General features: G+C 38.6%; 1 protein-coding gene across 1 annotated transcript in view; it reads left to right on the top strand.

The window, feature by feature from the left end:
* CARPB (Carbonic anhydrase-related protein B) overlaps positions 1 to 27072 on the top strand; it is a 773283-nt gene that overhangs the window by 431821 nt on the left and 314390 nt on the right. The window contains exon 2 of the mRNA XM_071596722.1: positions 23609 to 23659. Coding sequence (XP_071452823.1) covers positions 23609 to 23659 — 51 coding nt within the window. The remainder of the gene's footprint in view (positions 1 to 23608; positions 23660 to 27072) is intronic.

Below are 27072 nucleotides of genomic sequence, written 5' to 3'. Positions count from 1 at the left end.
ATCCTCTGATTTACACTTCCTTAAAGACCATGTTTTGAAATCATAGGACGCCAAGATTTCGATTAAAATTTTGCATCATAGTTATTATACGTATTTACTAACGAATTGCCAATAAGACACTCGCAAAGAATTACGGGAGATACCGCACCAGTAACTTTTAACGGAGTTATCCGCCAATGCGCATTACGATACAAGAATTTCGAAGTGTTAAAAACATTTTTTTGACCGGGATTCGAAACCGGATCCCGGGAGCTAACCTGTATAAAGCACTCGACCGGAAATCGAGGTGTCCGGGTTTGACAATTCGGTCGGGGAAATGATTTTTACACTTTGAAATTGTTGCATTTTAATACACTAATTGTAAAAGTGTTTCTATTGCTAAAGGAGTTGTTATTCTGTGAACTTTAATATTCTTTCAACTTGATCCCGGAATATTTATTTTATTTTTTTATTTATTTATCGACTTAATTGGGCTAGGTTGAGACTAATAGTCCCTTCTTCCACCTAGCCCTACATTACAGATATTATATTGAAGACAATCACATACAACCAAGCCCTAGAAGGAGGGAAAATCCACCTAGGCGGGAATCAAACCCACGACCTTTGGGTTGGTAGGCGAGGATGTAACCCCGCCGCCACCGAGGCCGGCAAATACCTAGTAATTTTGCCATAAAAGTAATATTATTAAGCATTCAAAAACGCATGCTTTATTTTGGTTTCCAAATTTTAGTATTTTATAAATCTTTTAAACTTATTTCGTCGATTTTCTTTGGCATTCATCCGTCATTTCTTAATTTCTATAAGATATTATAAGTATTAACGTATAACATTGCGTGGTATTGCTTACAGAATCAGACCACTAAAAAAAACTTTCAAACTTCCTTAAATCTATTGTTTAGATGAAAAGAGTGGTTGTAAAACCAGTCCCTGTACGTAATCATATAGGTATGAAATTCGAATGATCAAGAAGAGTAGATTGGTAAATGAATGGGGATGAAATGGCTGGGGGTAGTTGTTTTAGCGGGTCATAGAGGGACGACCCGGGACAAGCCCAGAGGTAGGATGAGTAATAGGGATTCGTGCCGGTGGGGCGCGCAGGGGGGAGGAGGTGCGGGGCGAAGGGGAATGGAAAAGGAGGGGCGTATGTCTGAGGAGGGTGGGTGGAAAGGGAAGGCCGTGGTGAGGAAATGAGGACGGGTGAGATGTTAAATATTTAAGGCGAGGGCACGTGCAGCGGGGAATGAGGGAGGGAAGGAATGCCGTTTCGGCGAACTTGTGGGGGAGAGTATTAGAGAGAGAGATAATGGAATGAGAGGGAAGGAGAACGGGGGAGGGTGGAACCAAAAGAAAGAAAAATAATTTCAAGGGAACTCTCCAACTTCTTGTCTCTCGTTTTACATTTTGATTTTCCTCCGCCTTTGTGCCTTCCCGAGTGGGAGTGTGAGAATGGGAAGGGGGGTGGGAGAGCGGGCGGGCGGGAGGAGGCGTCGGGATGCAGAATCGCGGGCGGCGGAGTGGTAAGGTGCGGCCGGCGGAGAGGTAGGCAAACGTCGGCGGGTGTATTAAGACTGGAAATTGCGTGAGCATGAGCTTTCTCGGGAGGAGGAGTCAAACTCTTTTTTTATTATTTTATTTTGAGAGCAATGGTGGCTGAACGATCTCGGATTAAGGTCAAAAGCATACCTGTATTGCCATTTAAATATTGAGGACTTCTTGACCTAGGGCATTTCTTCGAGAATTGCTTTACGCGAGTGAATTCTCTTTTGAAAAAGTTTTGCCTCGCTGGATACTCACATGACAATCGTTTAAAATTGATTATTCCTTTTAATTTTTATTAAGATTCAGCTTGAGAGATATTTTGCTGAGAAATTGTGCGGTGCTTACAATTATTGTCAGGCTTGTATCTTCAACTTTCAAATTAAAGGTTAAGTATAGCCTTAACAAAAGAGTATAGAATAATAACTTGCAATAGTATCCCTGTGTCAAAACTCTTTTCAGCTTCATAGCTACGTAGAATCTTTTCATTAATTTTGAAAACAAATAAATTGAACAATTATTGAATAAAAAATATAATGCACTGACAACACTGGTAGTTCCGGATTCTCACAGGCTGAGAAATTACATTTCAGACTAGAATACTAACATTTTTTTAAAGTAAATTAAGTAATAATATGTCATAATATTAATAAAAAATCAGCCTAAACAATTTCAAGAATATTCCATTTTTTCTGTGATAGATTTAACTCCTTTGAATTTTAGACGTGCCATTGATTTACAGGGATTTACTAAAACCAGCCCTAACTCGTTGTTAATAATAAATGAGAACCTCTACCAAACGAAAGAAAAATTTTCCCAATACAGAATCACAAAAACAGTTTGGAATATAAAGGTGCGAACCCTTTCCTAGTATTCACGTTATCTTGAAGTGAAAGTTCGAATTAACAAACATGATAAGGATAGGGACAGAAAATCCTAAGTGTCCGAGTGCGGATTTTCCTTCTGAGCCACCGTTCGGCTATGAAAGTGGAAACATTTTAAAAGTTGAATGGTGAACACAAAAGAAACCTAATGAAAGCCGTAAACAAAACTGACACAGCAGAAAGAGCGGGAAAGGTCGAGGAAGACAATTGAATCGAGAAAAGTAGGGAAGGGAAACGTATTCATGAATCAGAGTTATGAGAAAGGGGTATAAGCGTGGAATGAGAAGAATAAAAATCTCATCAAGCCCTTTTTTTAAACGTATTATGTCTAAAACACTCTCAAAATTTCTGCAGCAATGTGGTCATATTTAGAAGGATTTAATGCTAATTTTCACTGTTAATCATTAAGATATTGAATTTTACATGAAAAGTGTCCATAGAAATTACGTCATCTTTAAGAATTACATTTTGACATTGTATTTTTTAATCTATCTGTGATTTGAAAATTATTTGAAAAATATTGCTACAGAGAGTCAAATGATGACAAGAAATAAACATACTAACCGTCTCGTCTTGACTTGTATGTATTCCGATGGACTCGATCACCACGAGCTATGCGTCCTTCACGATCCCCCGAAGGCCCTTCGTTCCTCCCGACCGGTGAAACCGCACTAACGACTTCAATCACGCTTCCTGACCTCTCAGCACTTTCTTGACGGCACTTGTTATATAATTCTCGGGTTTATTGGTACACTAACAATACAAGAGGGAATATAGTCATGAAAATTGATGCGAGAGTTTACTAATTGAAAACAAATTCTAAAAATTCATGCATATTAATTCATGGTTTATCATCTGCTACTACTCAAATAGGGTTGCTCACTGCGATCAGGCAACGGTTGAGGGAGGAATCGTATCTGGCAACAGTGACCGAAAATGTACGACTTCACTTGCCGAAGGACCACTCCGAATCACCCCTTCGAATGAATTTTCGATTCGAGGATACATTACTCCAAGAAACACTGGTACTAGCTGTGCCCTATATCCATCTGAATGTTGAGGGAACTTCCCCGATGGCAGGCACTCTCAGTTTACAATTCGTGCATACCCTTAGAATTCGATCTCGGAGAGGAAAGCAAAGGAGCGGAAAAATAATTTAGGATAGGCGTCGTCTGTGTAGGAAACGTGATATTTCTACTAGATCTGAGAATTTAGCCAATTTACAGTTAATATAACATTTTGATAGAGAAAATTCGATGTAGAGAGGATGAAAATGGCCCTCGAGTTAGGTGGAACATAAGATCAAAGTATAAATACGAACAGTTTCAAAATTTTATACCACAAGAGAGCAGAACCGATCAAATGTTTGTGCCACAATATATTGATTTTCATTCACAAACACATAACACATCTAATCTTCTATCAAGCATGAAAACAAAACATTTAAACAGTTAATGCATAAAAGGACTCCTTAAAAATACAATCACGGTTCTAGTTGTAACCACGGTTTAGGAGGGCTTCAAATCAAATTCTTTACATTTATTGGATAACATGGATGGATCTGAGCGAAATCCTAGATGATTTTGTAAACCTTGGATCTGCGAGTTTCTTAGTAGAGAATAGATTAATAGAACTCCAAATTCCGGATGAAAGGTATCTGGAATGTTTAAGAAAAAATCTTGAACAAAGTAGTAAATATTTTAGAGTTTAAAAGTGCAAACCTACCCATTTTATGTATCCAGTTCAAACGCAATTGTTCCGATACAAACATGAATTTGGTTTGGTCTGGGGTATATTAGCAGTGCTTTTGGAATATTTAGGAAGAAAAATAATTGGTTAATGCAATAATTTGGATTGGATGAAAAGGTGACAGGTAATCAAAAATGAATTTCACTACACGTGTCTGGTGTTTAAGAGTTAATTTTTTAGTGTTAGATTAGTCAACACATGTATAAGAAAAGAGTAAATGGTTTTGCTAACGGTTAGACCGAGGAAGTCATTGGTGAAAGGGATCGAAGAAATCTTCAAGATAAGAAGTGTCATAGTAAAAAGAGCGTTTGTGACCAAATTTACAAATTTGCGAAGGGTTTTTAAAGAAATGCAGGATGTTTGGATTTAATTAGTACAAGGGTTTAGTCTGTCTAAAATCTCATATTCAGATTCATATTAGACTTTACCATGCATGAAAGAATATGATATGAAGGCTAAGTATTGATTAGAAAATTCTAGTCTGGCTTAAAAAAGGAAGTGTTTCATTCATCAGTGAGATACTGCATTCCGGGGAAAATAGAAAAGTTCAATTAACAAACGTCATGCAATGTGCAGGTACAGGAAGCTGTTGGTAAATTACTAAACTTTCGGAGAAGGAGACCTCTTACAGAGGATTCTCATTTACCAGTTACTCTAGGATTACATGTCCATGATGATGCAGCCTATAGTAAGTAAGTCTATAATTTACAATATAAATGGAAGTAAAATTCAGAGCTGGTGATACATTTGTCGACAAAACATTTGATAAGAATATGCTTAGAAGTATATGGAAAAAAATGTCCCCCGCCTTCGAAAAATGATGTTGTTTTACACGAACAGGTATGCATGCCCACGTTTCCTCTCCATGTGAGTGGTAATTTAAATGCTAGCTGTAAAAAAAACGTCCCAGCGTTGGTTGAATAAAATAATATAAAGCCGAAACTATAGCCATCGAGATAAGTGAATGGCACATGGAGCGAAGGACGCCGTTCCCGAAACACGCTATCCTGTTTATCTGGAATTCTATAGAAGTTGGAATTTTTACCTTCGATATAAATGGCAGAACCTGTAACTGAATCAATATAGGTTTCCTATTAAGAGAAGCGGTCCTATTGCAATGACGCAAACGAAGAAAACAACCTGATGGGAAAAAACATTGATTTGAAAAGAATTTATTTTATTATGATTACATCAATAAAATTTTGGAATAACGCGTCGGTGGCTAAAAATAAATATCAAATTTGTTTATATTAGAGATGTAAACAAACATCTTACCAATTTGAAAATAGTCAGAAAATACATCATATCCTGAAAATCCATACTGGAGTCATGGGCCTATTTCATAAACCATTTTCTTGTAGAGATTAAACAAATTTTAATCAATATTATGTAGGAAGATGAGCGTACTGTTAGTCATTGCCAGTGAAGAATGCATATTTCTATCTTCTTTTGATGCAAGTACTCAAATAAAATGTATCTGGAAGCAATAGAATTTTCAGTGCGTGAATGGAGGGCACAAGACGGCGTCTATTTCGCTGGAGGAAAACGACAAGAGAGAGAGAGAGAGAGAGAGAGAGAAAGGGGGGGGTGAGGGGAAGGGGGGGAGGGGTGAGAAGACGCGGCTTTGCGTTCACATATGTAACTTATATTCCTTGTTTGCAAATTTAACCCTACCAAGAGCGTGGCCCCGACTATAAACGTCCGTCTTTCACTCGTCTGGATTTTCTAACAGCTTAGTTTGCTGAAGTGCGTTCACAAGTGGCGAAGTATTTTACCTTTTAGTTATCGTGAAAGATCGTTGATCGGTGCGATTTCAGAAGTGTGTATGTATGAAAACGTAATTGTTTTATGCTTTTATCAAATAGGTATAATAAAGTAGGAAAACAAATTTAACGATACCAAATTCATTTTTAAGTAGGCGAATTTAACTCCTCGAAATGAAGTATCGGGAAAAATATTTCATTCAATTGAATCATACTACGAATTGAATTTCCGTTTTTAAGTTTCCATGATATTAAAAATCATCTTGAACATATTTGTTCTGGTTTTCCATTACTTCCAATTGATCTTAAATAAATTTCATACACCAGCGGAATCACCACTTCTGATTCCCCGTGGCTCAACTTTTGTCTCCATAGTTGAAGATCCTAGGATTGAGTTTCTCAGTAAACGAACTTCCAGTTTATACACATCATCAGAGTTAGTCACGAGCGTGTGACCAGACTGTAGTTAACTAGTGAACACCCACTATCGACTCACCATGATAAGAGCGTCAATAAATATTTCACTTCATCAAAGCTTCGACTTAATTAATAATTTAATTACGTTTGAAATTGCTTAAATATACCGGATGCTACGTTTTTTCTATAGTTTATCTTCAAGTCGGCAAATAATCTAATTATAATGAAGGGCTTCTTTCTGAGAAAGGAAAGGGGTGAGAGAGAGAGCGAGAGAGAGAGATTGTAGACGAAGCGATGGGGAGGCGGACATAGTTAGTCCAGGACAAAAGGTTGGGCGGAAGAGGGCCAGGAAGTGCAGGTTGAGTATAGAGCGGAGTTGGCGGAGGAGAAGTAGGCGGTGGGACTCCCAGCCATGGAATATTGAAAGGGTGCCGCTGGTCGCCCTTAAGGGGGGGTTGCGAAAGAGGATACACCGACAAAGAGCTGAGCGGGAGGGAGGGGAGCGAGAGAGGGTAAGGAATGAGCGACTGGTGGCGGAGGTTGGGGAGGAACCAGTGGGGTGAGGTTGTTGAATTGGACTGTTTGGGCAGGGGTGTGGACGAGAGGGAACGGGGGACGGGGGTCCGTGGGGGCCGGGGGAACGGTGGTCAGCACAGGGGTTGTCTTCCTCGGGCCATACATGCGGCTGCCCTCTCATCGTTCCACGATGATGTTTCAACCTTCAGAGATCCCGCTCTTGCGTTTAAAGGGGTGTCGTCCTCCGCCGGACCCCTTTAAACAACTCCGAAAAGGGAACACGACCGTAGCACGTAGGCAAGTAGTATGATTTTAAAAACAAACTCATGGAGGGCATTTTAATCTTACGGGTTGGATCACATACAACATGGGAGTAAAAATGTCGCAGCGCCGAGGTCCACAATTCAGCTCAATGCAAATTGAAATTCAGTGCGTGAATTTAACCCCGTAGGAAACTCATCTTGGGGAATAAAAATATAATGGCTTAAGTTATCCATTTGAAATTGCGTTTGCCTCCCAACTACACAGTATTCCAAATAGTTTGGCTTTGGTCCAGTTTTGGCTGTGCACTATTCTAAAGGCTGACTTGAGTAAATAAAATAATGTTGCACAGCTCTATTGCAAAGCAAACAGAGAAGCTAAAAAGAAGAAAAAGAATTTCCAGAAATGCTTGGTGAAACCTATTAGAAGCCATTTATTCATAACAAGATGATTTCTCCTACGTTGACGTCAGAATCTTTAAGATGATTCATGATTTATCGAATGAAAATATAGTTGGTTTAGATGAAACAATAAAAAATAAAATAAATTTTCATTTACCAAATCATTGATTTTAGGCACATATTTAAATAAATTTCAAGTTAGCTCCGATCAAAAAGTTAATAATGTTGCTTAGTCCAGTGAAAACCTGTTTGGGCGTATGCTTACACTACCATATACACGTTTACATTAATAAACTACAGCAACCACTGCAATTCGTTTGATAGACTAGTGGAAAACTCACCTTATGAGCAATGGGGTTCAAGGAAAAGTAAAGGGGTAATTATCCCCGTTCGGATTTCTTAAAGTGTATAAAATTACTATTATAGTTACTCATCTTGAAGTGCTGTTTTAAATTATAAAATTATTTAACTTTAACAAATTAAATAGTTCAACTTACTTAATTATTTTTTTGCTATTTTTTACCAAGAACATGTAAAACCTTCAGATTTACGCATGAGTTTAGTGGAAAAGTGGTGGAAAAATGTTTTACATTAAGGAGACTATTGAACGGAAAGTAATGTTGAATCAATATTGATAGTAAATTAATCCAAAAGATAAATAGGCAGTATTATTATAGAAATGTCGGAGGGTAAATTTGGTTTTGCGCACAAAGAAAATATTAAATCAGATAATCGACAAAGACATGGAACATTGAGCAATTGACAAGTACAAAAAAGTCAATAATACTAAGGGTATGGGTTTGCGCGATTAATTAACATTAATGAGATCATTAATTGAAAATAAGTTTTTTTTTAAATTTCAGGAAGACGTTAAATCTGCTAGGATTAACGAACGTATTGCAAGTGATTAGGAGTAGACTATGGTGATAGGTGACTTATCTAGAATTTGTGCGTGAGTCAATACTGCTCAAGTCCGAATGATGGGTAGAGAGGTGGAAGGGGCAGGCAGTGACGTTTAGCATCAGCCGCGTTTAAAATCAGTTCGTGTATGGTGTTGACGCGGTAAGAGGCGAATGGGCAACTATGGAGGAAGGGATAAACGTTGGTGCAGGAATAATCGAATTATTTACATTAGCGGAAGTTTAGGCATTCAGTCAAAGGATTAAATTAATTATCGAGTGCATTACAGAAAGATTACAGTGAGATACTCACGAAATAAGAAGCATAAGAAAAATATGTTCATAGGAAAGCATAAACTAAAGCAATAAAACAGTTCACTTATACGGGCAGGGTTTCAAATGAAAAGGGGACAGTGGAAGGGACCTTAAAATAAGAAATTTGTTTGGTAAATAAACTTTCACAAAGAGGATGAAGTTGATGACAGGAGCCGTAAGTTAAAGATTTAAAGGAATGAGCAGCGAAAACTTTAATATGGAATGCCATTCCAGGATTTTAAGGTGAATTAATTTGAATGTTGACAAAAGACGTTGACTGGAGGCTTTTGACCGGTGGCTGTGGAAGAGAAAGAGTTGAGGTACATAAGATACTACAAAAGATGCCAGAGGTATAGGGTCAGATACATTAAGCCGCGAGGATAATATTAATCGTAATTTGATGTCATTGATTACAAATGCCATTCATTACCAGATTGGTCTCTGTATTTATTGTATTTGTCAACCAAGGTTGATTCCTCTCACAAACCTGTATTCATTAGATAAACACTAGCCAATGCCTACAATCACAGGTATGATATAAAGTTATGAAATGCATTACGTCGGCATTGGTGCCGTGAATTACAGTGTAATGACTGGTGAACTAAATGAGGATTCATGTTAAAAAATACCATTAACCAGTGAAAAATTATTTATTTTGCATTAGTCAGAAAATAGTACTTTGGATTTTGCATCGGACTTTGAAAAATGAAATGATTTGACATCTACATACATGTACACCCAAGCCCTAGGTGTAGAAAAAATCACCTTGGCGGGAACCAAACCCGCGATTTCCCGCCTTGCGACCTCTAGGTCGCAAGGCGGGAAATACCCCGCCGCCATCGGGGTCGACAACCACCAATATGTCGATATGTTGTTCATTACCTACGGGCAGAGAAAAATACATTTAGGAGTATAAGGAAGTGATTGCATTAATATACCTGTAGCCTCATCCAAGAAAAGAAATACATTAAAATTTATGGAGATTGCATTTTTTACAAAGAAATGTGTCAGTAGATGAAGAGAAAGAAGAATTAAATTTGAGATTAAAACTCGGTTCACTAAACATTGCTGATATCGTTTAAGTAATCCACGGCTAAATAATATCCTAATGTTGCATAATTCACAGATGATGGTTTCGTAAAATCGTTTTTGTTATAGTGTAACAGCATCAGCTGATATATTAGTACAACATTGGCTTCATTTCTCATGCATACATAACATATACGTATGTCTTGGAATAGTATAGATCCATGCAAAGAGTATACGATAGAGCAAGTGAATGTCGTGCATCAGAAACGTGGGAGGCAAAAATTACTTCCAAATTCCATTTGCGACTTTCCAGGAAGACTTGGACCAGAAATATCAAAGGGCTTGATAAATTCTGTGAGTGTCCAGACGTGTCACCCTGGATTGAACCCGGGCTGTCCAGTCATTAGGCAATCCCTCCACTCCGCCCAACATCACGGTCTTTAATATTTATAAAGTATTATTGTTTCAAGTTAAAATTAATCTAGCTATAAGAGACTTGTTTGAATTAATTTAATACAGCAAGGTATACGATTCATAATGGCATGATTGAAACTGGAGAGTATTTTGTAAAAACAGAACTCGAAAACATTTCTCTCCGCAGTAATTTTTCAATTTTACAGTTGCTTGGATTCGGTAGAGGATATAGTGTGGGCTTTCTTTTAGTAAGTACTGTATTTAAGAGATTAGTTTGTGAATCACGTAAGTCTTGCATAAGTCCATTTAAATCATCACCTTCTGTTGACACATGAGAAATTTACCAGATTGCACTCAATGTATGCATAATCACAATAAGCCTTTTATGCATGCGGAATTCTGTAAATCTGCAAAGATAAAGCTCAATTAGAATTAAAAATAACGCAATCATTGATAATTACTTGAAAATTGTTTCAAAAGGAAATAAAGCTGAATTACGAGCTCGTATATAAAAGTTCATCAGGGTCCATTCATAGCAATCTTTTTAAATATTCTGCAGACCTAGAAGCACTGTTTGGGTACTTCTGAACACCCATCAAAGAGATGAGAATAACAGGAATGATCACAAATTATTGTCTATAGACGTGAAAACATTGTCCCTTCAATGTTAAAATTAGATGACAACATAAATTGGATGTTATGAATAATCGGTATCGTTAGCTGAGAAACTATCGTAATAATTAAATATATCTTCATAAAGTTTAATTTTTATGAGATGCTTTTTTTCAGTACATCATAAGTACGTACTCAAAAACGGGCACAAATTAATAAAATTATGAACAAAGAATATATATATATATACATATATATATATATATATATATATATATATATATATATATATATATATATATATATATATATATATATACATACAGAAGATTTAACAGAAGAGTGGAAAAATGCGAGGAAAAGGTTAAGGATTAATTCTATCTTTCGATGGTTAGGCCTCGCTTAAATTCACTTTAAGGTTCAGCAGTCCAGTAGTAAACAGTTACCATTTTTTTTTAATACAGCAGACACATACTTACCGGCATGCAATTGATTTCGATGAAGTTATAGTTAATGAGAAATAAGAGAAACTTTGAAAAAAATCTTAGTTTTATAACATTAAAATAAATAAGGGGTAAATATCAACCAGGTAGGGCTTAATCACCTGGAAATATTTCAATACTATATTCATTCTCAGTTCTAAGAATGGAGTTTGATATAACTTCTGGCTCCGTCAAAAAAAGTGCCACGCACCCTTTTATTTGAACAATCCTACAAACCGTTGACTTAGTATCTGTTTCATTTTTTACATCATTACTAGGTGTCAGGGTTGGTGCGCGAGTACCAACACCTGTAATCAACATTCAGCCATTCACCAATATTCGTAAGCGGAAGATAAAATTAGTTTGAACAACCGAGAATTCTAAAGTGAGGCACAAAAATGTTGCCTTTAATTCAATGAAACACAATGTACTTAAAGAATGCATCCAAATCAACATACTAAACCGACGATTGAAAATTATATAAAATACTCTTCAATATGTATTAATAGCCCAAGTACTAGGACGGATTCTTATCTCGGAGAGCCGCATCGGTACCGAGAATCCTTTTGCGTTGAAAAAATCAGGAATCCATTCGCATTAGTGTTAAATTGGAGAAATAAGACGTCTACTTCAAAATAAAAGTTTTGAGGAACAATATATTATAGTTTTTTTGGCATTATCATTAAAGTACCCTGCAAGCCACCACTAGGGTGTATGGCAGGGGATGTTTACACACCAGACTAATTTTGACCTAAATATATTGACCCCTACCAGGGTCGGACGAAGTTATTCTCATTACTTATGTTTCATGGGAAAAATGACATGTTAAATCTATCTGCTCTGCAGTTAACCTCTCTAATTTTATTGACATTATCTCGCATACCGTAGTACGATGAGGGTAATAATACATTTGCCACATCATTGCTAAAGAGACGTCCTTCTAATTTATGCAAGAGGTTTAATCTGTAATTTAACCTTCACTCCGTGAGTTATTCCCAGTCTATCTCCTCTAATATTTTGGGTGCGTTTCTCAGTTTATCATTACAGCGTTTTACAAATCCAGCTCTCCGTTGCACGCGATCCAATTCCCGTTTTTTGGCCAAAAAGTAACATGATCAACAGGGATTTGTCGAATCAGATGGTAAATTATCAAAATCATAAATACTTTTTTCTGTGACATCATGCAAACGCAATTAAATGCAAAACTTAACTGTTTGTTAGCACACCATGTGCACTGGAAACTCTCTTGCTCTAAGTCCTTCGGTCAAATGATTGGCCACAAAATACGATAGACACGTTGGATACTCACCGCCTGCTCGCCTTGCTCGGGTATTTGTCGTTAAATATCAACACTATGCTCACAAAATCGTCCATCAGGAGTATTTGACGGGTACCTCCCCGCACACTAATGAATTACCTTTCCCCCCTCATCCCTCTCTCCCCATTACCTCCTCCCCTAACATGCGTGCTCCTGGAATACGGTGGGCAAACCGGCCCGCCATTTCGACGTAAGAGAGGGAAATTACTACGCATCGGTTAACGGCATGGCGTCGCCGAACATTGCCATAATGTGTGCGAGATAAGCCTCCTAGTTTCCTCGACTCCCGCGGACGTGAGCGGCGCGATGTGTCATAGTCATTCAGGGCGTCATAGCATGAAAGCGAGTGGGGCTGGGGAAGGGGGAAGAGGGGGGTAATTTTGGGAAAGAGGTTGAGTAGGGGGGAGGGAAGGAATGGGGGGAAGGAGATGGATAGGAAGAGGACAATAGCCAGGAGCGAAGAGCTCTGCGGCGAATTCTCCTCACAAAAGTGGGTGCAATCAAAAAGAGATCACATGCGACATTATGAGAGCGGTCTTGCTTCGTTTAGAGCAAGCCACGAGGGGGTGAACGTTTCCATTTAGTTCTTGACAGCCGGAATGAAGGCTAAAATATATCTGATTTCAGTGTTGTTTCGTATGAAGAGTAACTTTTAAGAGTTTCTTTTTTCTTCAAACAGTCCCAGTATAATCGTATTTATACACGTATACCAGTATACTCCTGTAAACCTGTATTTTTTTAGCAGCCCTTGCAGCTACTTGTCGTTAAACTGGCCTTTCAAATTACAAATGTAGAGATTACAGATTACAAATGAATAGAGTCATGCGAATTCTTGGGAAAATATAATTATGTTACAATGAAATAAGCCCCCCAGTTGAAATTTCGGCTAATTTCACACCATGCCTCTTTGGTTTCCGTCTTCAATTCGTCCCCACCAAATTCTGGAGAAAGTAGTGTTTATTAAAAAATCAATAGTTTTACGAAAATATATGATGTGAGGTGTCCTTAAATTGATTTTGCCGTGTTCCCATGCCGTTGTTTGTGCTGTATGATAGGTTTATACGGGCACGGTTACTCAAAAATTACCATTGGAAATTTAATATTCAATATTTTTACTGAGGTTAGAAGAGCTGAATATATATTTAAGCCTTTATCTATCCACCGGAAGTGAACAAATCAGAATTTTTTTCATCTTTATCTGAGAATTATTTTTATTAAAAACATAAAATTCTCCTTGAAGCACTATTTTACCTATTCCATAAAAGTGTCGAAAGAAGGGGGTCAATGAAGCTTTAGACTTTGACCTATATTATGATAAAATATTGATAACTCCTATGATATTCAAAATCGATCGTATCTCACGCGAAAATATTGTAAAATGTCGGCAAAATACGGTATTTTGTTGCCATTTTGAATATGATCTCCATAAAAACGCAATGGCCTGCGCCAATTCATTCTCCATTCACCTTAAAAGAAAGTATTCTGTAGACGTGCTAAGGAGAATGGGAAGAAATTTCTTAAGAATTTAGCCTTTAAGAATATACTGTCAGCGAAGACGAATTTGAGACTCTTGGTGAACTTTTTCCTGCAGTGCATTTACTAGGACTGTAATATAGCATGGTCCTGAGACAGTAATTATTAATTATTGTCTGCATCCATGCGAGTGAGGATCCAAATCCATCCTACCGCCCTGACGCGTCCCCACCAAACTTCTTCCTCTCCCCCCACCTCACATCCGCGCTGAAAGGAACGTCACCGCCGCTCGGTGAAAGCGTTACAACAAGCCGTGACGAGGGAGCCCAGCAGTATTACGGGCGTCGCCTCCCAGATGGCGCATGAGACGTGGAAAAGCCACTGGCAGCGGACGCTCAAGGGCGCTACTTCGAAGACATTTCTGTGAATTTCTCAATTCTGGCAACAAATAATTTTTAATATCGACTCAGTCCTACGTCTTTTGGAGCAGACCTTGTATTTGAACTTGCTTGAAAAATATTGACCACTTTTACGCCCTCATTGACCAACGCTCCCTCCTTCCCGGTAACCAGCAAGGCGTTCCCGGAATTTCTCTCGGGATGGCTCCAATCGGCAATCGAATTACCCCTCTCACCTCCCGCCTCCTTTCTTTTCCGGCGTCTCATTACGCCGTACATCTCTCTTCTTGCACGACGAATTCCACCTCACGGGAGGGGGTACGGTAACCCTCCCCGCATTTCCTTACATCTCCTCTCCGTGGGTTTATCGCCAAAGGGACATAAAGTCCAGGCGACTTTGAGAAAACAACGCTCGGCTCCGCTCGCTGCATCCTTTGCTCCAAACGGCTGGCCGGCATCCTCACTCTCTAACAAAAAGTGCTCTCCCCCATCGCTCCTCTCTCGAATTCCATCCCCCCTCTCCCCCACGCTCAATTCCCCGCTGTCGATGCGACCCGCTCGCCTTGTGATATTTGCATCTCTGCTTCAGAACACCCCACCCCGCCAGTCTCCATGTACTATGCTGCCGCGGGGGGTGGGTGTGGAAGGGGTTGGTAGTTTCCCCATTCCAGCTATCTCCTAGAGGGAAGGGAGGAAGCAACCGGGGGGAACTGAAATGACGATCCATTGGGGACACAGGGAGTAAATGTTTAAATTTTTTCGGTGAGGAGGATATCCCAAGGAAGTTTGAAAGAGAAACTACCAAGGATTTCTGATTCCTCTGTACATTTTTTCCTGGGTTCCTTTTGCTTTGAGCCACAACGCGGGGTCCCAGAAATATAATTCAACGGTGTCGGCAGCAACTATGAATATATCTCAGTAATTTCAAAATTATTAACTTCAAGCGCAAATACGGAAATATTTGGGGAACCATAGATGTAAAACTCTAGGATTAATATCAAGGATTTCATCTCTCAAATATTTGCTATGCTCCACAGATGAATTTAAAGAATATTAAATACCTAACTAAGGAAGGAATAAACTAAAAAGCCCTTAATCATTTATTTTTAATTTTGGTAATATTTTCGGTTTATTGTAAAATATTTAGAAAATTTACCATCGAATTATACGCTATGATTTTATAAATTCATATTTTATTGCTCAATATGATTTATCACATTATTAAAAAAATTAAAATTATTACGGAAATGAGAAAACATGAGTACTATATGAGATTCGCCGAAAATATTTGCAGCTGTATTCAGATGGAATGTGATGTTTTAAAGAGGCTATTCAAATACGTGACATATTTAAAAATTAGTAAATTTGACCGAAACAATGATCACCATTAAATATGATCCTGGCCATCTACGTAGACCAAATACCTCTTAAATTTCTTCAATCTCACTTCGGCACTTTCTCTTCGCTTCTAAGTAGGACGATAGATCAAAGGCTTTTGAGCATTATATTTTAACTATACATTCATGACTATGGAAAAAATAAGGAATTATTTAATGCGGTTTTACAAACAGTATACGCATGCCACATGGAAAATAATAACGGATGAAAGACGGAAGAAGGAAAAAAATCAGGCCCCAGAATGTCGGCTAAAGGCTAAACGAGCTGTGTGTTAACTATTACATCAGTTAGTAAACTTCCTCCCCATCTAGTATATGATATAAATACCTAATAGCTACAGCATAAGTCCGTTTACCAAGTTTTTTATTCGAAACAATCTTAACACAATTATAATGCAATACGCGAACTCGCATAATGTTAACCATGCATACGTGCGCATACCCTCAAGCAGGCCCAGTAGTCCCTAGCCCAGATAGGCTGGGGGCAGCGACTCTGCCGCTACGGAGTTCATGGTCACTGGATCGATTCTCAGATATTGCCAAAAGCTTTGGAATCTAATTTCCCATTTATTCGAAAGTAAGCAACGAGGGAAGTGGTTTCTAAAACAAACTCTATCGTGAATCAATCGTGAAAGGTAGCAATTTCACCATGAGGTACTAATTTCCGATCGCCGTTCGAAAATATCAGTCCGGTGTCAACTGTCGCATTTGCGTGAAAATCATGGAATCAGCAGCACAACTGCGAAATACTGCCGCTGCATACTCAACGGGAAACAACCAAATTAATCTTCATGGCAGATGCAAACTTGCAACCATGCATAAGGCGATTCCATTCCTTCTGGCAAAATATTCCTGTTTTAAATAGTTTCCCAACTGGTCAGGAAAAGGTGAAGACTACTGAAATAGAGTCATCAGTCAAGGTTGACGTATGCAGGATAGAATATGGCACGGTAAGGTCATTAGAAGTGTGCGGGAAGTTGGAAAATGCTGGATTTGGACTCGAAGATTGTGAAGTAAGACGCAATAAAATAAAACGAAGAGAGTGACACTTAAGCACGCATTAAAAACGAATAAACTGGAAGAAAATCAAGCAACAGAGACGTTTACCGCGGTTATCGACAAAAAATATAAGTAGTAAAAAGGGACTTAGAAGGAGAATGGAAGGAAATGAATAAAATCAAATCAGAAGTGGTAAATGAGTAACTAGTGATTAGGGTGGCGATATCTAAGCGGTCATGGATGAGAGTTCAATTAAGAGTGCTCACGGAGGCGAGAGAGGAAATACAAAAATCCAAGAAATGAAACTAAGGAAACTCTTCATAAAAAGTTGCGGAACCAACTCATACGAGCGTATGAGAAGGCCAAATAAAAAAACGAAATAAATGTTGCTTCGAGGAAATCATTGATAAAAAAGTAGGCAAACAGGAAAGCGGACTAATAACTGGTGAAGATACAATTTGGGGAAAGAAAAACAAAATCCATCAAAGTCAAATGCTAATTGAAAGATAAAATAAAAGATGAAGGAATTGGAAAGAGATGAAAGGAATATATTGGAGAAAAAAATTCATCGACGCAAGAGATGTTAATCTTAAGATAGTAATAGAAGATCAAATAAATGGGAAGAGAAAGTGAAGATATATTAAAGTACTCTACCTAGGGCACACATTACTTCAATATTACTTTATTAAAGTGGAGATCCTAACAGGAGTAAACGAAAGCGCCAGGATACAATGAGAGGAGACAAGAGCCGTGATGAACCGACCTGAGAGATCACAATAGTTGGCAAAATAAATGGAAAAAATAATCAAGGTACTCGAGAGCAAAGCGAATATATTCTATTGGAATGATCTGACATAGTTACGGCACTGGAAAATTATTAAAGGATGTCGAAACCATGTACTAATTGTAACATCGAAAATACCATAAACAGGTAGCTGAGAAGAACATTGAGCCTGATGTCTCGTGCGTCGAAAATACTTTCTCGGATAATTATTCGAAGGAAAGGAGGAAGATAGATGATTGCCTCGCGGAAAAAAACAATTTGGATTTTTAAAACCGTGGTACAAAAGAGGTTATACTGAACTTGAGGGTACCGTCCAAAAAATGATGATTACACATAAGCAAGCCTTTACTTATACGCGTGGAATTCGTGGACTTACAGAAAGCCTTATTAAAATGCCGAATAGAACAATATATATATTAAAGATTCTAAAAAAAAGTGTTCGGAATCGACCACAACTACAGAAGGACAATCAATTACTTCTACAGGAGTCAGGTAAAAAACATGTCAATGAAAAACGGAAGGAAAATATAAGCCAAGATAAACAAAGGGGTTAGACAAACATGCAAACCTCTCGCAAGCACTATTCGACGCAAGCCTAGGAGAGGCAATAAAAGAAACACCAGTAATTGCCATCAAAGGAGGCAAGGTGAATGATGAAGAAATGAAGACGCAGACGACATCGCAGTAGTAATTAAATCAAGAGTACATGCAAGCAACTCTGAATACCATGGATACTTGGGGGCTATACAGGTAATGCAGGTACATATACCTGTAATATGATCAACAAAAATAAGGAAACTTGTGTTTGTGTGTATGGAAGAGATCAGCTGAAGGCAAATATCACAATTTGAGGAGCAAATGTAGAGCAAGTGGAATCCTTTGTCTACCTAGATAGCAGTAAAACTAACTTCAGAAAAAGTTTGTCAGACATCAAGCGAAGAATAACTTGGAAAGCAAGGCATTCGTGACGAGCAGGTGATTAAAATGATCAGAGAACTTGAAGTTACAAACAAGGAAGCAGTTAGTCAAAACGCTTGTATGGAGCATTAGACTCTACGAATGATAGACATGGAGCAATGGAATAGTTGACCAGCAAAGAATAGAACCCTCTGAAATATGGTGCTGGAGGAAAATTCTAAGGATTACATTGACAGAGAAAGTGACAAACGAGAAAGGATATAAATAGATGAGCAGAAGAGAAATGGATCAAATGGATAGGACTGCACGGCGAGGAAGTGCCAGATGGACACAAAAAGGTTTTGAAATGAAGAGAGAAAATGAGTGTCAGATGCAAAAAATAATTTTGGAAAATAGATATTAGAGCAAAATAAATAAAAAAATCCATTATTAGCCAAAAGATTGCCACTGTTAATTGGAAAAATATTTTTAAGACGACATCTTCGGCAATAGATAGCTGTATTAATACAATGAAATCGAATGCTATCCCAGACACAGTGGTTATTTTTTTCACAATATTTTTTCTTGCCCATTAAAAAACATCTTACAATATCAAATAAAAAACCTCAAATCTAATGGCGAAGGGCAACAGATGTAGAGTGAGCTTTTTTGAGCACGCAGACATTTAAGGTGTTAGGGACGATAATGAATGCCCCCCTCAGCGCCTCTCTGCTCCCGCCCATTCCCACTTGCCCCTCGAATTGACGGCCCATGAGGTCACTGGTCGATAAATAATCCGCTAATCCATGCCACCGCCGCCGTGTGCCTCCGACCGAATCAAGAGCCCTAGGCCTCGGCTGCGTAAACACCCGGTGGAGTATGCGTGCCTCGCATGAGAGTACCCGGGGGGGGGGGGTGTCGAAGGGGTGTCGCCCGGTCGAAACGAGACCCTTCCGAAGGGTGGGCATCGCTTCCGTGGAAAAGGAAATAGGATGGCGTCTTAAAGGGGGTGGGTGGGAAGGAGCGTGGGGGTAATCGGGGGTGACGTCGACGCTCTCCACTTCGGAATGCCTCCTGATGGGGTATCGGTCACACGCCGGACCCCAACGTGTTTACCGGCACGCGATCCATGGACTTGGAACCTGTTTTCCAAACTTCGGTTTTTTTATTTATTATCCGCTCTTCCCTCTATTTTTTCCTCTCTTCCCCCTTCACATATCATTGATACATCTCTTTCCTCCTCCGGGCCACTTTCAACTCACCCCCTCCCTCCGCCCCGTCTCCCGACCGCAATCACCCCCTTCCCTCCCCCTCCTTCCGTGCCCAACGGTGGGATTTCTGAGCGCTCGTGACGTCCGTCCACGTGACCACTCGAGTGGGTCGTCACCCTGAAAAATTCAACCAGGACGGCGGCGGCGTGGGAGCATTCATTGCTCATTCCCTCTTCCGTTCCTTTGTTTCACTTCCCATCCATCGTTTCTTTTTTTATTTTGGTCGTCTTTGAGTCGCCAGCAAATAACGAATTTCCTCGGCTCTTCTAAATGTGTGATGAGGTCCCACTCCCCCTTTGTGTATACGAGTCCAACTCGTGGTTACGTGGAGATGATGTCGTTTAATGGTAGGTGGTCTCTCAGAGGGCGGTTTTGACCTTCGTAAACTTAAAATTGTGGCTTTTTGTGGAAAATTGGTCGTTGGGAAGGGCGGAGAGTCGACTAACTTAGTCGTTAGAGAAGCTTTACTTCAAACATAATATATGTGAAGTCTTTTCCTCTCATTCCTGGTATTTGTTACACGGTCGAGTTTTCAATCCATCCAACCACTCCGAAGAGTGCGTTTTCTTTTGAACGATCGTTAGAACGAGGAAAAAGTTATAACTGAATTATTCAAAAATCGTTTTTCAATATGTGCTAATAATAATACAGTGACTTCAGTATTCAACTAATTAAACACCTTGACCAAAACGTACGGCAACTGCAATATTTCAGGTGCAACTGACATGAATTTATCGAATTTCCAGTAAAGAAATATGGTTTATTAAGCATTTGACTTCAGGGAAATAAAATGCACGCCATGCCACATATCTACATCTACGTTTACATCTACATAATACCCCGCAAGCCGCCGCAAGGGCGTGTGGCGGGGGTATTAGGACACCACCCGTAATTTAGAAAAGAAAAAAAACCGCATACAAAAACCAAAAATTCCTACAGCCACAAAAAAATATGGCATACATTCATGCAAGAACACTTATACACCACACGCATGCTAACACTCAAACTACCAACTAGTTTGCACCAACATACACATGCACCAGAAAGTATACTTAACACTTTTACAATGCTTAATTTTGTTCCAACTTGTAAATTCTATGTTTTTAACATTTCTAAAGTGACTTCGGTTTCTTACTATTATGATTTCTGATTGTTCGGAGAAAGAATGAGTATTTGTATCTGTACTGGAATCTATCTCCCTAAGTAGTCTGATCTACCTAAGTAGTGTGGAGTCATTGTAATTCCTTCAGTGTCATAGCTAAACTCGTTTGTTGTGAACCTTTCTAAAAATCTAAGCCTCGCTTGTTCTCTCCGCACTTCAAGTGGTTCCCAGCCTAATTCCCCTAAGAGACCTGTCACACTTGTGTTCTTATCATAACAATTTTTAACGAATCTAACGGATTTTCTCTGGACTTTATTTAATTCTTTTTGCCAAGTTTTCTCCCAAGGATCCTGAAAACTAGCAGAATATTCCAAATGAGGTCTAACCAGAGAAAAATAACACCTCTCTTTAACATTTTTAATCACATTTCCCCACCACCCGTTTTATGAAGCCAAGTTTCTTTAAAGCTGATCCGCATATTGTCCTGATATGTATTCCCCATGAAAGGCGTGGTGTTAGAACAACCCCAAAATATTTAACTTGATTGGTCGTAGTCAGTACTGAATCCTCTATTTCGTAGTTTGTATCCTGTTTGTCACTTCCTTTATTCCAAAATTTCAAAACTGCACATTTATCTATATTAAGTGTTAATCCCCATTTATTGCACCATTCTGGGATATTGTCTAAGTCTCTAGAGAGTAGCTCACGATCTAGTTGGCTCCTTTTTTCCCTGTTTATCACCGTGTCATCAGCAAATAACCTTAGATCGCTACTAACGTGTGTGCTTAAGTCATTTATGTATATTAAGAATAGAAGAGGCCCTATTACACTTCCCTGGGGGACGCCCAAAGTTACATCTCTATCGGTTGAGCACAACCCATCTATGACTACTATTTGTTTGCGGTTTGACAAGAAGTCTCTAATCCAATCAATTATTTACTCATTGATCCCATAGTATTTAAGTTTATGTAACAGTTCAATGTGTGGGACTTTGTTGAAGGTTTTTTTTAAATCCAGGAATACTGAATCGACGTGTGTGTTGTTTTCTCCCGATCTAAGTACGTTGTGAATGAAGAGACCAAGTTGTGTTTCGCAAGATTTACTTTTCCTACCTTTAATTTATTAATGAGTTTACCATGGGGAACCTTATCAAATGCCTTTTGAAAATCTAAGAAGATCGCATTCACTTGCCTCCCTCTGTCACCCAATAATGGTAAGTCATACTAGTATGTAAATAATCCTAATTGGGTTTCGCATGAGCGGATTTTCCTGAATCCGTGTGGATTGTCACTTAAAAAGTAAATGTTATCAAGGTATCTCATTTTTGAACTGACAATTATGTGCTCTAAGATTTTGCAACAGATAGAAGTGAGAGATATAGGTCTGTAATTACTGGGGTCCTCCCTGTCACCACTTTTAAAAATAGGCGTTATTTGCGCGGTTTTCCAAATCGTAGGGACTTTGAACTCTGTGAAGGATTCGTTAAATATAAATTCAAGGTGCAGGGCAATATTTGGAGCTAAATGTTTTATCACCCTAGCTGTCAATGTTTTGGAGACCCAGGGATTTGTTGGGTTTAATGTCATTAAGCAATTTGAGAATTCCTTGTTGGTCCGCTGTTATTTTTTCCATGGGTTGAGTATGTATCGTTTCTTGGAGATATGCGGTGGCAATATCGTTCGTGAAAACGCTTTGGAAGAAAGAATTGAGGATGTTAGCTTTACCCTCTTTGTCTGCGTGAATTACATTGTTACATTCCCTTATCTACGAGAAGGATTCCACTCAAAAATCTGTGCATCATTTTTTATGATCCTAATTGATTTCCGGTTTCCTCGAAAAGATAATCACTATAAATTATGAAGGAGTGAAGAGTATGAGATTGAAATATATTCTTTTAAGAATACTTTAATAATAGTGAAGTTACTGGATTAAGTGCACCTTAGGCAATCTTAAGTAAAAGTAAAATTAAAGTAATACCCATAATTGAAAGAGGATTTCTTGAAACCAGAAACGGATTAAACTAAATAAAATTTTCGGAAGTCATCTCGTCATGATGCCGCTTCGCGAGAACAATATTTTACACAACATGCAAACCAAAATTTGTTTTTTATTTGCTTCATTTCCGATCAAGTTCAAAAAAATAATTGACATTTGTTCTCCACTATACTGAACTAAAAGTTTGAATTCACTTTCGTTACAATATTTAATTTATTATCAAATATTTATCATTCGTCTGTTCATACGTGGGTACATATGAATGAAGTAAAATGTCTATTCCTTCCAAGATATCCGATATTGATAAAAATTTATTAAACGCTAGTAGTATATGTAGTTGTAAATAGTAGGCGTTGATATTGACATGAATTCTTATATGAAGGAAGATTTGAGAGAAAATTTCCAAATATTTTAATTTTGTTATGTTTTATATTTTAACTATGTCATTGAAGGTATCACAAATATTTGACATCAGCACAAATTATTAGTTAAAATAATATATTGATAAAATAAATAATATTTTCTGAAAACGAGCAGATGGAAATATTTAAAAGGCGAATCAAAAACCTTAAAATTAGATAAGATGGTCACTTCAAAATTTCAACTAAACGGAAATAAGTGTTTGTGTTAATAAGCCTGTTAAATACAAATAAATGCTTGTAAAATAATGAAATAAATGTATTTTTATCCTTACAGTAACCAGTGGAGTAAGCTGGGAGGAGTGGTGGACTTACGATGGCATATCAGGTAAATAATTTTGTTTACTTAATTTCACTTTTAAGTGTTCACTTTTAAATTCTGCAAAAGTGACCTCAAACTAAATTGCTTTTATGGTGGCTAGTCATTAATTTATAATTGAATAAAACTAGGATTTTTGAAGTATTACGTAAACCTGGAATATTTTCCTGGAAACGCATTTCTTGTGGTTATATTGGGTCGTATGCATATGTGGCAAAGCTGTTATCGACAAAATGCTGGAAGGAACGGCTGAGTTATATTTTAACTATGGCATAAGATTTACCCAATTTACTATTATTTGTCGCTAGAAAGAGTCTCTAACTGATGGAATCCATGTTATAAATAATTTTTATCATAATTCTATATTTATGAATTAAAAATGAATAGTTATTTCGTAATTTATTCATATTTTGCCATTTGGTATCGTATAAATGTTGTAATGCATGGAAATATTTACCGTGATTGATTAAAGCATCTCATTTTCAATTCATGGTATCTGTCAGACGAATTTCTACATCATTCTTATACTTATAGATGTTTGTTCTCATTATTTCTTTTAATGGATTAGGTTTTAGATAATGAATTTGTATTTGAGAGAAAATTTTAACAATCTAGAATTGATTTCACAATTTACATGCTATAAAGTCTCATTTATTGGAACATTACTGATAGTATGATTTTATATCAGAGAGAAATTACATAAAATGGAGGTAGTACGAGTAACGTATAAATGAAATTTCTATATTATTTTCGCTCAATATTTTTAAAAAATATTCATTTCTTTAGTTTGCGTTTAATTCATGAAACGGACATTAAATGAAGGACGAGAAAATGTAATCTAAGCTTATATTCTGCTAAAATTGCTGATAAATTTTAGCAGCAGCAATGGTCAAAATTTGGTTAACGGGGAATGAAATTAAAGGGATTAGAGTGATAACTTGGACATTTAAGCTCCAATAAACGGGTTTGAATGCGTGAATAACTAAGTGATCCAGAGATATTTAATTTTTCATGCTTACTCTCACGATATAATCCATAAAATAAATATTTTCAGCGTGGAAGTTGTTGGATAGAACACCTTCCACCATTCAATGCCATTGATCATATCTGCAGAAATAGAAATTTTTAAGCAGTTATTATTTTATCCAACATATTAGCGAAATGTATTTTCCATATTTTAATTGCTACTTTCTGATCCACCCGACACGTTGGGCGAGATCGAACGAATGGTTACGTAAATATCATGGGTTTGCTAAAATTACCCGTCCCTCCCCGTCTCGTCTCAAGAGAACTTCTCAGAGAGTGCCTAAGAGGAGGAAAGTGGAGTAAAAATGGTGAGGTGGCAAGTGGAGGAAGAGAGAGGTCGGCTGTCTCTCAACGTGAGTCCTGCGGTGCACGTGGTCCCTGCACCGCAGAAGATGTGCAGTGAGAGCTACGGGAGAGGACAGCCGAGGCGAACCCCTCGGGTGAGATTATCCCACGCTAATTCCCACCCGGGAGGCCTGCGGCTGAGATGAGGAAGGGTGTAAGTCGCTCCGAGGGCGATGAGAGAGATTTCTGTCATAATAGCCGAGAGGGAAGAGGAGTAACGGTGCGGGTGGGTGGGGCGAGGTGAGCCCGAGGGGGTCGAGAGGAGGGCAATAATGGCACTGCAGCCAGAGCAGCGCCTCCTGGAGGGAAAAGAGAGAAGCTGAGCGTGAAATGCGGGGAAGAGAGGGAGGCGCGCGTACGCGGATGGGCTGGAATAAGCCCTCAAGGGTGTAGGTCACATCACACCGCCTTCACGAATCGGGTTGAGGACGAAATGAAACAGGTTTTGCAGATCCACCTCTCTTCCGTGAAGAGGGAGGGAAGAAATACGACACGCGATGCATGGGTGGGGGAAAAAATGTGCGAGCCTTTTATCCCAGATTGGTTTCCATGGAAATGAGTGAGATGGATGCTTCGTTGAGGTTTCTTAGGGTCTGGGCAGGGGTGGCCTCCTTGGTGACGCGATGGATCATAGAAGAAGAGGCTCGTATTGTTGTTTGGATGGTGATGGAATTGGCGAGTTGGGGGTAGGGCTGGAAGTTGTGGCCTTGGGTGAATGGACGTTACAGGGATGGAGCACAGGAAGTGGACTAAGGGATTTTTGGTTCAGGTCTCTGTCCTTGTTTTCTTTGGTAACAACAGCGAAGGAGTCTTTTGTTTCTCTCAAGGGTGACTTAATGGGTGGTCTTAGCGAAGGCTCCCCCGAGGTGCCTGCGAAATGAAGAGCCGGCGGAGTCACCCACGTGTGCTTCCTCCCTTGTGCTTGTTGTCTCCACGAGAGAGGGTGCCAATGTTTGGTGTTGACTTGTGGTCGTAGCTTCCTTCATTCGTGGAGGTTTACTCCAACTTGAGATGTGGTGGGGTTGACTGCTGTGGCACATATTTCACTACGCAAAACTCGGCGCTGAAATAATGCGTTTTTACCCTAATTTATTAACTTGAACTGAAAATATAATGTTGGGTTCATTAAAATAGTTTTCGTTGCATATCTTAATTGCATCTTTGTGATCCTTGGAGACTGCTTCAAGGGATTGATACGACGCCACTCTCTACTCGACTAATCACTTCACTCCCACATATACAAATTCACTTTCCTTTTACTCAGTCAATACTTTCATATTTTTTCTCCTCAGATTGTTTTACCTTTAGTGAAATTTGCTAGCTTTTCCCCTGTGTATATAAGGATACCTAAGAATAATAAAACAGTTTTCCATATTGAATCAACTAAAAAATATTTGCGTTGGCAGTTACAAGGAGAGCGAAACGGTAAATCCAGGAAACGTAAGCAAGGAATGTGATTGACAATTATAGCTAATGCGGTGATGAAAGGTTACTTTAACAAAAAAACAAGCAACTTACTTCGAATTACTTTCTTACATGCAACGCAAATTACAGCAATTAATTAATAGAAGACGTTCGGGTTTATACATCTGCGCTATTCGGAATATTTGGGTATATTTTAATAAGTTGGGTATTTTAAAATCTGAATTAGGACAACAAATATCTGAATTAGAATCCAAAATCTTTTGACAAAAACAGCAAGAGATTGGCAGTTTTACGACCCTTCTGATCGACACGCACTCATAGAGCCGTGCGCAATGTGCCGAAGTCAAAATGTTATCACCACATGCATTGGAATGATTTCGTCTAATCAAAGAAATTCGAGATAGCTTCATCTACATCTACATAATACCCCGCAAGCCGCCGCAAGGGCGTGTGGCGGGGGGTAGTTTTCACCTAGCCATTTGATTGTTACCAAACCAGTCAGATACTATGTCCCTGAATACCAAATACACGAAGTAGAAGAGGCATAGTGCTTTTGTTTCCGAAAGCACTCTAATCATGCACCGCTCAATGGTCCTCCTGCTCCACCATCGACTCATTCTCAGCCG

The sequence above is a fragment of the Hetaerina americana genome, unplaced genomic scaffold, assembly GCF_022747635.1.
Source record: "Hetaerina americana unplaced genomic scaffold, ioHetAmer1.1.p SCAF_8, whole genome shotgun sequence".
In the NCBI taxonomy this organism is placed as follows: Eukaryota; Metazoa; Arthropoda; class Insecta; order Odonata; family Calopterygidae; genus Hetaerina; species Hetaerina americana.
Note: the sequence above shows the minus strand (reverse complement) of the source record. Positions and strands in the feature narration are given on the sequence as shown.